Genomic DNA, 13253 nt, shown 5'->3' with positions numbered 1-13253 from the left:
GCAGAAAGGACACAGCTGGGAAAAGCAGCATTGTGCTTGCCATTCCACTCACATCCTCCCCTGAGCTGATCACCTAACTCTGTCCTTCTGGGATAATTTCCTGCTCACAGTCATGATGTGAGCCACAGTCTGAGGCAGCTTCTTTGAGAAACAAAATAGAAAAGGGCATAAACAACTGGTCTTTATTCATCTTTTAGCAACTTGTTTCTTTTTCTTACATCTTGCTGTTTGCCCTGGACAGATGTTAACACATTGGTTCTCTGTTCTGCTGGAACAGCTTCATATTTTATTCTCTTGGGTTCCCACATATTATATTTTCTACACTCCTCCAAAAAAAGTTACTTAATTTATCCTTTCAAAACATCTGAACCAACTTCATGTTTTGTTTGAGTCTGGGTCTCTAGAGATGAAAAACAACCCCTTACACCATTATCCCTCTCTTTGTTTCTACTTTCTAGGTGAGTTGAACAGGAAGAAAGGTTTCAGACTTTATTACTTGTCGAAGCTACAGAAAGCAAGCTGTATTTTTAGAGCAATGGCATTATTCTGGGCAGAGGGAGACTATATTGAGCAGACCTAGCCTAGATACATCCTAAAACAGCCTGGAAAGGATCTTCTCAGTAAGGCAATAGGGGTTGGCTGCTTTCTGGGAGTCAGTTTACCTCTGCAACATAATGATTTCTCTTATCTCTTCTGTGCTTATTGCAGAACTTGGATCAAAAGGCTGTGCTCCAGGGAAATGCAAAGCTGATGACCTTTGCCAGAGTAATTAATTTGTATTAATCTGAGTGCTTCATTTAAATAATGTTTCTCTCACTGCAAAATAAAAAAAAAACAAAACAAAACAAAAAACCGACCCCACATTCAAAACCAGCAGGTCAGATGATGTAACAGCAATAGGTAGTCAGTGCACAATTAACAATTTTTGCATTTCACATGAAACACACCTTCTTGCTTGCATGGTTACTAATTAAGCCACAGTAACATAAATTGTAGTGCTTCTCCCATGCTTAATTACATTGACATCCTCTTGTTAGGTGAACAACTGTAACATCAAAATAGCATTTTGTGCTACATCCCTCTTTTGTTTTTCTCTTCCAGACAAGCTCACAAGTCTGGCTTTGCAACCAGTGATCACTCCCGAGCTCGTGCAAGGCCGAGCCCACCTGAGGTGCAGCTACAGCCCCTCTTCCCCTGAGCCCCTAGTGCAGTACAGGGTGCTGTGGTCTCGCCTCTCCAGCTCTGGGAAGAGGGAGCAGATCCCCCACCAGGAGACAACCCCACAGCCCTTTTCCCACGTGGAGATGGACGGCACCAAACTCCGCTTGGGAGACACGGTAACGTCACCCCGCCTGCAGCATCACGGGTCACACACCCAGAGGGGATCAAACCTTTCTGTAAATCGTTGTTGTGTTTTTATTAGTGCTGCTCCTCACTCCTTATGCTCAGGGCTACTGCCCAGAAAAGACCTGAAACTGTTCCGCGACAAGATTGTTTAATAACATTAACCCGGTTCGGGACCTTAACGTTTCTTTGAAATGCAGTGAATTCTTGGAAGGTATTTTACCACATTCTAAATTGAATATTTGCAGTTACATTACACCTTGGATGCTGTGAGGTTTGTATAAGTGGTGGGTACATGTGCCTGAGCCAATTTTTGCTTAGTACTTTTTGTATCTTGAGGCAGTGAGATTTTTGCAGCAGGCTCAGCTGCATGCACTCAGTAATTTTTATATCCATGGATCAGAGACACAATAACATCTTTTCACAGAAAAAAAAAAAAAATTGGTACATTTTAAAATAGAGGGAAATTCATTTTATGATTTTTTTTTCACGTTGTTCTGCCTCTCTGATTCCAAATTCCTGGTTCAATGGCATACTGAAAGATAGACTTCATTACAAAACAATCTTTAAGAAGTATATTTGATGGCTTACATAGCAACAATGATCTGCTCTCAACAAACAACAACAAAACAGAAACCAATACAGATGAGAAAAAAAATTTGACTTGTGTATGAATTCATGGCCTTTTATGGTACAGAAACAAGACTCTTAAGTTAAATTAGGTTCATAACTTTTATAGGCAGAGGGACATTAGTGATGCTACAGCAACTTGAAAGAATAAATAGGGATAACAGCCTGGTGTTAAAAGTAAGCTGGAAATAGTCTTGGCATTTTGCAGCTGTTCTTTGAGATCATGGAATCATAGAATACCAGCCCAAGCAGAGGATGCAGGGTTCATCTGGTTTAAAATTTTCTTGGCAAAAGCATGGTTTAGAAAAGATAGCCCAGCACCCTTTCCTGCTGAACCTGAAGTGTCCAGTGTTGGGAAATCCACCACTGCTGAGATTATTACAATGGATAACTGTTCTCATTGTGAGGAAAATTCTTTTTTGTGTTGAATTTGAATTTTCCCTCATCTTTTCCATGTTACTACTTGTAAAAAGGGACCCTCCCTCTTCTTTGTATTCACTCCTTAAAAATTGGAACAGGGTGATGAGGTTTCCCCTAAGCCCCTTTTTCAAGGCTGGATGAATCCAGTCTCTCAACCTTTCATCACATGCAGCTTCCCAGGCTTTGTCTCCTCTTTGTGGCTCTTCCCTGGACCCTCTCCAGCCTGCCCACATGTTTTTGAGTAATAGTGACCCAAACTGAACACAGAATTCCAGATGTGCCTTGAGAAGTGCTGATCTGAGGTGATGATTTCTTTAGCCCCGTTCAGAATCTGACTGATTGAGCCTCACATGTTATAACATGGGGCAGATAATTCTGCCAGTTTAAGACAAGTTTGTGCTGTGAAAAGATATTGTCATCAAAATAACTTCCCTTGCAATCACTTCAAATCTTGTTTTAACAAATCCTGAGGGACTCAGAGAAAATATGGTTCTGTTAACAAGTAGCATTGCCAAATCTTTATAAGACTATTTTATTGCATTAAGTTTCCAGTAAGCCCTTCTTTGTCCTCTGCTGAAACTACGTGTTTAATTTAGTGGGTTTAGTGAGACTAAAGTGTTCTCTTCCTTGCTAGGCTTCTTTAAAGGTCTTCATGGCCTATTTGACTAATTATAATTATCCATAAATCATCATGGGTGAAATCAAGCGGCGAAGCTTCGGCTGCAACTGAGAATTGGGTATTACAAAATAAGATTTTACAAAAGCCTTTCACTGTGTTTACCATCCCAGTCGGGGTGTCTAACAGGAATCAAAACGGAGAAGACTCTCACCTCCAGTGGTGTAAATCTGAAGAAATTTAGCATTTGTAGGGCTACCTAGAGAAAGGTTATGTCATTAAAAGAGAATCAAACCCTGGGCACCAAACTCCACCACACAGAGGCAATGAGTAACTCTCACCAGCCCAAGAAAGATGCAGGTGGAAGAATAATCTCTCAGGCAGCAAGAAAGGGAGGCCATATTCACACTGATAAAAGCTATAGGAGAGAGGAGACAGCAAAGCAGGAGCACTTTCCAGTAATTTTACCCTCCTCCATGCCGAGCCCAGTGGTAGCATCCCCAAGGCTGGGCACTGCCAGGGTGAATGAGAAATATTCAAGGCAGAATTTGTCCCCCAGGACAGAGAATTTGTAGCATTTTGAAAACTACTTGCCTATTTTGAACCTTTTTAACTGATTATCTCTACCTGCCCAATAACCTGCATTTGGTTCCACACATTCTCTGTTTCTTTCTTGACAAAAAAACTACAGCCAAGGAAGATCTTTTTTAACATCACTTTTTGGGTGGTTGATGTCGATGCTATTCTTTGTCTGTAAAAAATTCTCCAGTTAATAGGTCAGTCACATAATGGAACAGCTATTGATATATTTTAATACACAGTCAAACCTTAGAGAAGAGTTGAGATTTACCAGCCAACACTCGTGAACTTGTATCGACTAAACAGCCAGTTATTTTTTAATAGCCATCATGTGTCCTTTCTTCCCTCCATATTTGGGCTCCAATTTTGCTATTTCAGACAGTAATGCTGGCAGCCTAATGTTCATGAAACTATTGCAGTCTTAAATAAATCTATAACATGCCACGATTTCTCTATAAGCTCTGAAAGAAGCCCACTCCATCTGATATGAAAATCCTGGCGCTCCTAAGCCTTATTTATGTGATAGTGACAGAGGTCATTTCATTCCTCGAGGCACAGCCATCTATAAATTATAGCAGCACACTGTGAGTAATGAGTTATGCTAAGAAAGAAAGGTGTTTAGGAGAAAACTGTGCAGATTTTGCTCAGCGCAGCAATCCAAAAGTTCACACGGTGAGGAGCAATTGTCACCCTACATAAACCACGGTGCTCGTTGTGAAATAAGAATGTTTAAGCAAAACCAGCCTTTCTGAGCTCTGTGACAGAAGTGGCTGCTTTGCATGGCACTCTGCAACAGAAGGAGATTATACCCCAGCCAAAAAGATAGCAAATTATTGCCTGACTATATAAAATAACTATTTTTTCCCTCATAAGGGAAAAAGCCTGAAATTTCGTAGAGTGGTTTGGATTGGAAAAGACCCCAAAGATCTTCCAGTTCCAGCCCCCCTCCATGGGCAGGGTCGCCTTCTGCTAGACCAGGTTGCTCCAAACACCATCCAAGCTGGCCTTAAACACCTCCAGGTATGAGGCAAGAGATCTCACAGTCCTGTTGTTCCTGGTGCTGAAGAAAGCCAAATCTTGCAGAGCACTTACACTTCAGCTCTCAAGGAAGTAGGATTGTAGTCTGACTGCCAGCACTTCTGAGAGATGTCCCAGTTCAGCTCAGGGGAGAGAAGCAGCTCATACCAGATGAGGGATTCACTACATTTATTGCACTTAGACAGAAAATCCTGGGCATGTGGGCTCGTAAATGTTAAATCATATTATGCCTATACCTATGGAAATACTCAAGCACTTAGAAGGCTGTTCTGAGGATTTGCCCCTTCTCCTCTCCCAGGAACAGTAAGGTCCCATCTCACAGACTCCAAGACAGCACTGACTCTCAGCACCTCCTCTTTGGGGTCACCTCATGCCCTTGGCTCAGCTCTCACTGACTCAGACTCTGTCACTGGCCAGTCCAGAGGTCTGCACCAGCATCTGGACTCCAAAGTGACAAAGTGGCATTTCCCTTACCTCAGTGCTAATTCCCTCCCAGCCACTGGATTTGTCAAGATCAACAGCAGGAACAGGAAGACCTGCCTGTTTGTAGGTCACAGCTGAGTTAACAATTTCTTCCTCAACCTTCAGGTAGAAAATGAGAAGCATCCCCTCAGAAACAGAACTCTCGGTGAACTTGAGCAGAGATTTTAAAGCAGAAAGGGTCAGAGAGTTGATGAGCAAAACTCTGCAGATGATAAAACACCTTACTACTACCCTGGGAAAATTTCCTTCCTTAGCAGAATAATGACCTAGAGTCAGCTTCCTCCGCACTGCCTGCCCATTTGACAACTGGGAAGAGCTGCCTTCTTCCTGTACAGCCAGTAGCAAAGTGAGCAGAGCTGGACTTCCTGCAGTGCCAGGTCACACAGCTGCACCTGCTCCCTCCTTTCCACAGCCAACAGCCCCTCACAGGGAGTGATTTGTGTTCTAAAGCTGGAAGGTCTAGTTCATTAATTAAATCAAAGACAGATTCTCCCTACTTTCCCCTTCCTGCTAACCCTTCTGGAAAGCCTTCCCAGAGACCTTGTTCCTACCCCTTTCTGCAAATACCCACAGCCAGATCATTTTCTTGAGCTAATGAGAACTATTTTTCTTTTCTTCCAGCTCCCCTAGAAATGTCATCCCTCAGTTCTGCTCATCCTTTGCTCTTTTCATCAAGGCTGTAAACCACAGCTCCCTCCCACACCCCCTCAGCTCTCAGCAGGTTTTTCTGACCCCAGCCCATTAGTGTTTAATGGAGAAGGCAATGGCTGCCCCAGTGCCCTGACAGCCATCAGGAGACACCTTTCACCTGGTGTGGTGATTCCCTGGCCAGCCCTTCAATCCAGGAGTGTTACCTGGGGCTCTGAGCCCTGCATCCCCAGCCTGCCCTCTGACATGGGTCATACACCTACAGGAGGGTGGATCCAACCCCAGAGTTAACAACCAGCCTCAGACTCAGCACCTTCACCCAGATTTCCCTGCTGAGGGAATGGCCAGCAGTATAAAACCCTAAATGGTTCCTTATGTTGAGAAGGGATTTTCCTATAGCTGCCTTTGCCAACTGAACCCAGCACAGGGCTGATGGAGAGGAGACAGAGCAAAGCTGTGTCTGCTGGCAAATGTCCCCTCCATGCCCCAGCCTGGACTCCCCACACTACATACACAGAATTAGTTAGGGTAAAAGATGGAATTGAAGGCATTATTATCATCAAAATAAGTAGAAACAACTGATTTAGAGGAAAATTGAATTCTGAAAGCTATAGAGGAAAATACCCACATTTTAATGAGCAAGTTATTAGGGAGAAATTTTCTGGAGATGGTGACAGGTCCTAGGATTAAAATATTCTTCTAAGTTGTTTCACAGAACTGAGACCCTCACCAGATTAATGACTGACTTCTGCTTTTAGCTGAAGAAGCTCCTCATGGGATTCATGTCAAAATGGTCACAACTCTGTTTGAATCAACAGACAGGGCAAATCTGCTCCAGCACACATGAAGGGAGACACTCCTTAGCTACAAGAGCCTTTTTTGATAAGAATTTTGTGTCTAGAAGAAGTTTTCTACCCTATGGGAAGTTTTGCCAGCACACAGGAAAAAGGAAGCATCCCATGTTAAGAAGCAATCAGTTCATCCTGTCCAAGGACACCTGTCCCTTTAAAAGAGATGATGAAAAAATAGAATTTGACTTTTTTTTTTTTTAACAGATCCAATGAGTTTGTGGAAAAATACTTCCTAACTTGTCATGGCCATCAGCATACTGCTGTCAGTGGTGCTTTTATCTCTTTGCTTTAAAAAAGCTGCATCCTGAGATGGGTGTAGGGGGGAAAGAGAAAAAGAGAAAGAAAAATTTGATTACTGAAGTGCAGAAAAAAAGAGTCAGTATTTAGCTGAAGGCAAAAAAAACCTTCCTCCTTGGAATGACTATCATAATTATGTGACAAACTGTCAACCTGTAGCTCAGCAGCTGATGAACATATCTGCTGATTGCGAGGTGAGCACCCAACAAGGAAGAGACAATACAAGGGATGATATAAAAGACAGAAATAAAATGGAAATTGTGCTGGCCATCCATACATTTTGAATTTTTACAGTTTGTGCTGACCTCCAAAAGCACTGAAGATTGAGCTGGGATGGACTGATAGCCTACAGATATCTCAGTGTATCATTAGGGAGAAAATTTTTATTTGAGTGTTTGGTGCTTTATCAATAAAATATACCTCTAAAATATATATGAGAGGAAATACAAGGAGGCTGGATGCTGATAATTGCCAGAATATCACTTTGGAGAAGACCACCAGGCAATGCCTCTGTCAGTGCTGGGCTCTGGCTGCAGCTCCCTCCCTGGCACAAACGCTCCTCGTGCTGTGCTCACAGGGAATCTCACTGGGAACACTTTTGGTGAAAAGCACTGAAGCCAAAAGTGCAAATACATCATCTGCAATGCAGGTTCATATGATCAGCTCAATGAGCTCTGCAAGAGGGTCAGTGCTGGTTATTTTTTGGTAGGGGGAATATGCACTATCTGAAGTCTTTCTCTGCTGTCACCGCCTTGTCAGATCCTGATTTTGCAGACTCTCCCCGTGGCAGCAGCAGGAGAAGCTGCAGGAGCGTGATCGACACTCATTTTCTGCCTTCCTTGCAGAAGAACTGTTTTGAAAAGTCTGTAAGCTGAACACGAGCCTTTAGGGAAGAATTGGAGATAATAAATATCTAATGATAACAGGGGCTTATTACCTTGAGGAGACAACAACTTGCTCTCCTTCAGAGGCAAACTGGATAACTATGAAATATCTGAGGAATTTTAACTGCAAAGTATCTCTGTGAGGTGAAATCTGTGTCTGCTTTTCCCCCAGTACACCCAGTATAACCTCAAGGCTTCCATCTTGTTAATGTAACAAATGACACCATTTTCACTGGGCCGAACTGTCTGGAGCTGTCTGCAAGAGAGTGAGAAAAATTGTGAAGGTAAAAACATCCCAAAAGGCACATAAGCCTGGGACTGAGCTGAACTGGAAATAATCCACTTGAAGAGCACAGAAAACACTTGTTTTTCCCCACAGCCCTACAAACGACCCTGTATTGCTGGTGGGGAATTTCCACTGTGCACAAATGAGGTAGGAAAGAAGATTCTTTGGTTTGGAAGAAACTCATGGCTTGATGGTAACAAGGAGGGACTTTTAGGGAAAATTTTTAGAAAATTACAGGCTGTTATGTAGCTCATGCCCATATCACCACATGAATCTGGGAATATCCTGGTGCAGAACCTGCTTTGCAGCTTGTGGTCTTGAGGGTCTTGCCTGAGCCAGCAGGTGAGAACTACAAGCATCAGCACAGCCAGGGAGTGATGCTGGAAAATCTATACAAAGGTTTTTGTTATAATGGAAAATAAATTGGATTGGTCCAGTTCTTCCTCGTGGGTTACTTAAGGCTTAAAAAAGGCAGCAGCTATAAATATGTCATCTGAGTATCTGGAATTTGATTTAATATGTCACAATCTGTTACTCCATTTCCAAGACGACTAAAAAAAATTATTCAGGACTACAGTTTCCGAGTCTATTGTCATTTGCTTTAAGGAAAATTTCTGTATTTTAATCTTATGATCCTAGAAATGATTTTTGCAATTTGGTTTTTCTGAAACCAATGAAACATTAAGTTGGCAGATGGTGTGCGGGCTCAGCAGAGATAAAAGTTGTGTGGCTGTGCTAGGAATACAACATAAGTGTCCTGGCACATTGTGTTCAGAGGAGTTTTTTTGTTTGGGTGAATTTTCTTTTTTCTTTTTAATACAATATAAACCCTATAGGCACATCTGCATCATCTTTTATAATACAATAAAGAAAAAAAAAAAAAAAAGGAGCTTCTCTTATTGCTGACACAGTTTCTGAGGCTGGATGAGTGTCAAACTAATTTAAATTTTAAAATAAAATGCTTACAAATGTGAGACAGAGAGAAGATACTTGATCCAGTGGACAGACTGGGGGCTGGGGTCTCAAGACCAAATGTCTGAATTCTGACAGTAGCATCTATGAACAGTGTAATTCTTCCTTAGTGAAATGAGTTTAAATGACAAAACAAGGTGTTAAAAAACTGCAGAAGAAAACACATTGTAAGCATAAAGTGTTATTAATTTTTGAGACAAAAGCCATATTTCTTTGCTTATTAAATGTATCAAAAATTCTTCCAAATCTCAAAATTTACATATAAATATTCTCAGAGCCTAAATCCCCAAAATATATTCCAGCAATAGAATGAAAGCTTAAAAACTCTGAGCAACAGGAAGATGCATAATTATATGAATTCTATTCAAGAAATGCTATAGCATGTGCTGTTTATTTATTTATTACAGGTCTTTTGCACTGTCACAGCTTTTAGGAGGGGCACTCCTGAGCAGCAGTCACTGCCTGAGGACAGCAAAGGTTTCTATGCTGGGATTAAGGTAATGCCCATGGCCCTGAGTCACTGACTTGGAAATATTTGAAAATCATGATGAGGAAACAAGTCCTGATCATCACAAGCAGTGCTGCTTCCATGTTCACTTTGAGAAAATGGCTTTCAGTTTGTCTGTCAAACACCCTGAAGCACCCACTGGTACCTTGTGCAGGTGTGGACACTGATGTGCCACAAAGTAGGAGCAAAGCTCTGTGTCCTTGTAAATGTGCCCTGAACAGCTCTGGGGGTTTTGTGTGATGGTAAGACACACCTACAAACCTCCAAGGATGCACTAAACCAGAGCAAAGTGAAGACAAAATCTGGATTTTTATCCATCATGTTGTTATGGTCAGGCATTACCAAAGAGAAGTTGCTGAAGAGAAATTCATACCAAGTGCAAGGACCAGGTCTAATCCCACCCAAGGATCGGGCTGTCAACCTGGCACTTCAGGAGATCTTGGAATCTTCTGAGTATCAAAGTGTCATGCCTCCATGAAAGGGATTTCAAAAATCTAGCAGCCCATTCTGTGTGGTATCTGAAGAACAGTTTCTGAGGAGTTTTTTTAAATGTCAGAATTTTCCAAGGAGCGGAAATTCCCATTTCCAACTAGCCCTGAGTGCTGCTTCTGCTTTTTTCCCAGGACAACAAGCACAAAGAAAAGGCACAACCCGAGCTCTCTCCCCGGGGGCAGGGATCTCCAAACGTGTAATATTTTATATGCAGAGCAATTCTTCTTCCTGCCACAGCAGGGAAGGGGAATTGGTCAAAATTCACAATTATTTTGCACCTGGTGCAGACTACAAATCATAGAATCCATGACCATGAGGGTATTATCCCAGACTTTGTGCCCTGGTATTTCTTCTACTGCATTGGGATAGGAGCTCCTTTACACCAGGGATATTAAAAAATGAAATAATTCTACAGTATTATTCTCAGGCTTAATAAAAGCCAGCTTTCAGATTTGGAGATGAGAAGCAATTACACATTATATATGGGAACTGCAAACATTTTCTTAATTGCCAGAAATGTTAAAGTATGTTAACAGCAATTTCACCTTATAAAGTTGAAGATCACTATTGCAAAATTTATTATTATTAAGGAGATTATGATAAAGATTATTATTATTTTGCAGGTAATTATATATCTTAATAATTGATTGAAACCACTTAAGACTTCATAGATGTCAGCATTGCCTGATTAATCTGTCATCTCTCTTGCCTGTCAAAATGATGTAAAAATTGTTTTCTTATTTCCAGTTTTTCCCAGAATCACTAGAAATTGCAGAGGATGGCAAGGAGCACGTTTTGACTGTCCTGAGCACTGTACCCATTGCATGTCCTGGGCAAGATGATTCCTGTAAAATTACTTTGCAACTCAGTACTGAGGACTTGGGTAAGAGTTTTACATATTGACATCAAATCAGTGTGATCACTTTTTCCACTATTTAAGTTGCAATGAATTCTAATAGAAAATATAATATATAAATAATACCGAAGGGCAGAAGCCATAAAATCAGCAAACCAGGCCATATTTTTATCTGCAAAATAAAACAGCTGATAATATCTGACAGGTTTTTGAGAGAAAAAAACCCTATAGCCATAAATCTGACTAGCAATAACCTGAATAGTAGTCTGTTGAGATTTATGGATGAAATAACGAAGAGTAAAAGAACTTATTTTAAATTCCAGGAGCGTAAAATTCCATTTTAAGGGGTTTTTGTAGCAGGAATGTTCTTAGGTAGAATAATTTCATTAATTATCAATAAAAAGCTCCCCTGCAGATTTATTATTCAGTAAATGCATAGTGAAGCCTTTTTTTCTATCTTTTGCTGGCTTATAGTTTTTGTCTAACTTAATACAGAAGGAAAAAATCATTCTTGTCCTTATGTATTATTCTCTTTCTAAACATTTAGGGTAGTTTTTATTTTATTAACTTGAAAACATTGACAATGTCACTGAGAAAACTCTTGCCCTTTTATTCAGTAAATGCTGTTTTCAGGTCAGTCAGGTGGAATACCCCTCCTGCCTAAGGGTGGCATGTAGGTATTTACTTTCCATTTGCACTAAATAAAACACCCAAGCCTTTTTCTAACAAGTCACTCCTTTCTCTTCCATAAGAGACTCAGTGAGAGAAATGTTTAGAGATAAGATTACAGCTGCAGTTTCTCTACCCACAAAAAGCCAGCTCTAAAAAATGTTGGCAAAACCCAGAGAGCTCCTGATATTTTTTCTCTTTTTAATTCCCTTTTCTAGCTCTCCTCGCCATCAGCCAAGTGCTTAGACAGAAGAAAGAAAAATAATTTAACTGACATCATAACACAATGATCTTAAACTGAGCAGCACCTTATGGTTCCAGCAGCTGTGTTGGCTCTCGTCCGTGGAGTACTTTGCATTTCTCCATGGCTCAGTGCTGCTCTGCTCTGCACATTGCTCTTGGCTTCGAGTCTGTGCTGCTCCATCAGGAAAACATCCTCTGAGCTCATGGGAAAGGATTTCCTTGGATAGCAGGGTGGAGGAGAGGCGGCCTCACACCGAGGGGTTATGGGGGTCAGGGGTGGTCTGTGCTGGGACATCCCCACAGACCCCAAGCAGCACGGACACTGACTGCTCTGGGGATCAGAGAGGAGTTAGTCCCAGTCAAGGCCATGTGTTTAACTCACATTTTCTTAGTGTCATGGTTTGAAAGCAAAATGAGTGAGAGGCTCCAAGTCAGAAATACAATTTAATAAGAAGAAAGGTAAAAAGGTAAAATAAAATAAAATAAATGCAATAACACAAAAGACCACTGACAGAGTCAGAACACAGCCTGAGCAGGGTGGTGGAAGCAGCCCAGATGAGGTGCTCTTCCTGAAGCAGTGATCCTGTAGAGAGGTCTGGTACTCTGGTCCTCTGGGAATCCAGTGGGTCAGGGCTGCTTGTCCTGTCCCAAATCCCAGATTCTCTCCAGGTGGGAATGCTTGGCTCCTCCCCCTGGGCAGAGCATTTCACAAGGGGATGATGAGTTGTGCAATGGGTCCTTGATGGCCCATTAAACAGAGATAACTCCTGGAGGGAGTTACCTGTGAGTCCTGGGCAAGGCATCGATGGGCCATGAGCAGAAGAGCCCAAAGGAAGGGGCCTGGGAAGAACATTGTCCCACTTGGTTTAACAGTTCTTGAAGATGGTGATAGAATAAATACTTGGTGTACATCCTACACTACAACCCAGGACACTTAGACATGGATCAAAGCTTTCAGAATCCCCCTGACACTGAGGGCGTGGGCCAGGAGCTCTCAAGTGGAGGAGGCTGAGCTCAGAACAAGGAACTGAGACTGACCCCTCGCCAAGGTCTCCTCCAGTCCCACAGTGTGCACTTGACTGGAAGAAAGAGAGGATACAAGACTTGCAGAAGCAATTCTATTTTCAAGCTGTCAATGGGCTTGATGTGTTGGTGCCAAGAGGTGCCAGGAGGAAGGCACAACTTGTCCAATTAACTCATATTTGAAGGAAGTTGTCACTGAAGTGGAAAATTTCTGTTACTTTCGATCAACTCATTTCTGCAGCTCAAACTAAAGGCAGCTCTAGCCCGTGCTTGCTCCATCCCGAGGCTATTTCCTCAGATGACACTGGGGCTGTTATCTATTGAGCTATCTATATGTACTTAAGGCTGAGGATCTGCTGCGGGGTGTCTGCACAGCCACGTTTGCTCTGAGCCTTTATTGTCTTTAGGGTCCAT

General features: G+C 41.9%; 1 protein-coding gene across 1 annotated transcript in view; it reads left to right on the top strand.

The window, feature by feature from the left end:
* The window catches only part of LOC310911565 (von Willebrand factor D and EGF domain-containing protein-like), a gene marked incomplete at its 5' end in the record, with an annotated part of 117118 nt that overhangs the window by 49639 nt on the left and 54226 nt on the right, over positions 1–13253 (top strand). Inside the window, 2 exons of the mRNA XM_083865259.1 lie at positions 9456–9545; positions 10796–10931. Coding sequence (XP_083721385.1) covers positions 9456–9545; positions 10796–10931 — 226 coding nt within the window. The remainder of the gene's footprint in view (positions 1–9455; positions 9546–10795; positions 10932–13253) is intronic.

The sequence above is a fragment of the Zosterops lateralis genome (genome assembly GCF_965231275.1).
Source record: "Zosterops lateralis genome assembly, chromosome: 7".
In the NCBI taxonomy this organism is placed as follows: domain Eukaryota; kingdom Metazoa; phylum Chordata; class Aves; order Passeriformes; family Zosteropidae; genus Zosterops; species Zosterops lateralis.
This window is presented reverse-complemented; position numbering and strand designations above follow the sequence as displayed.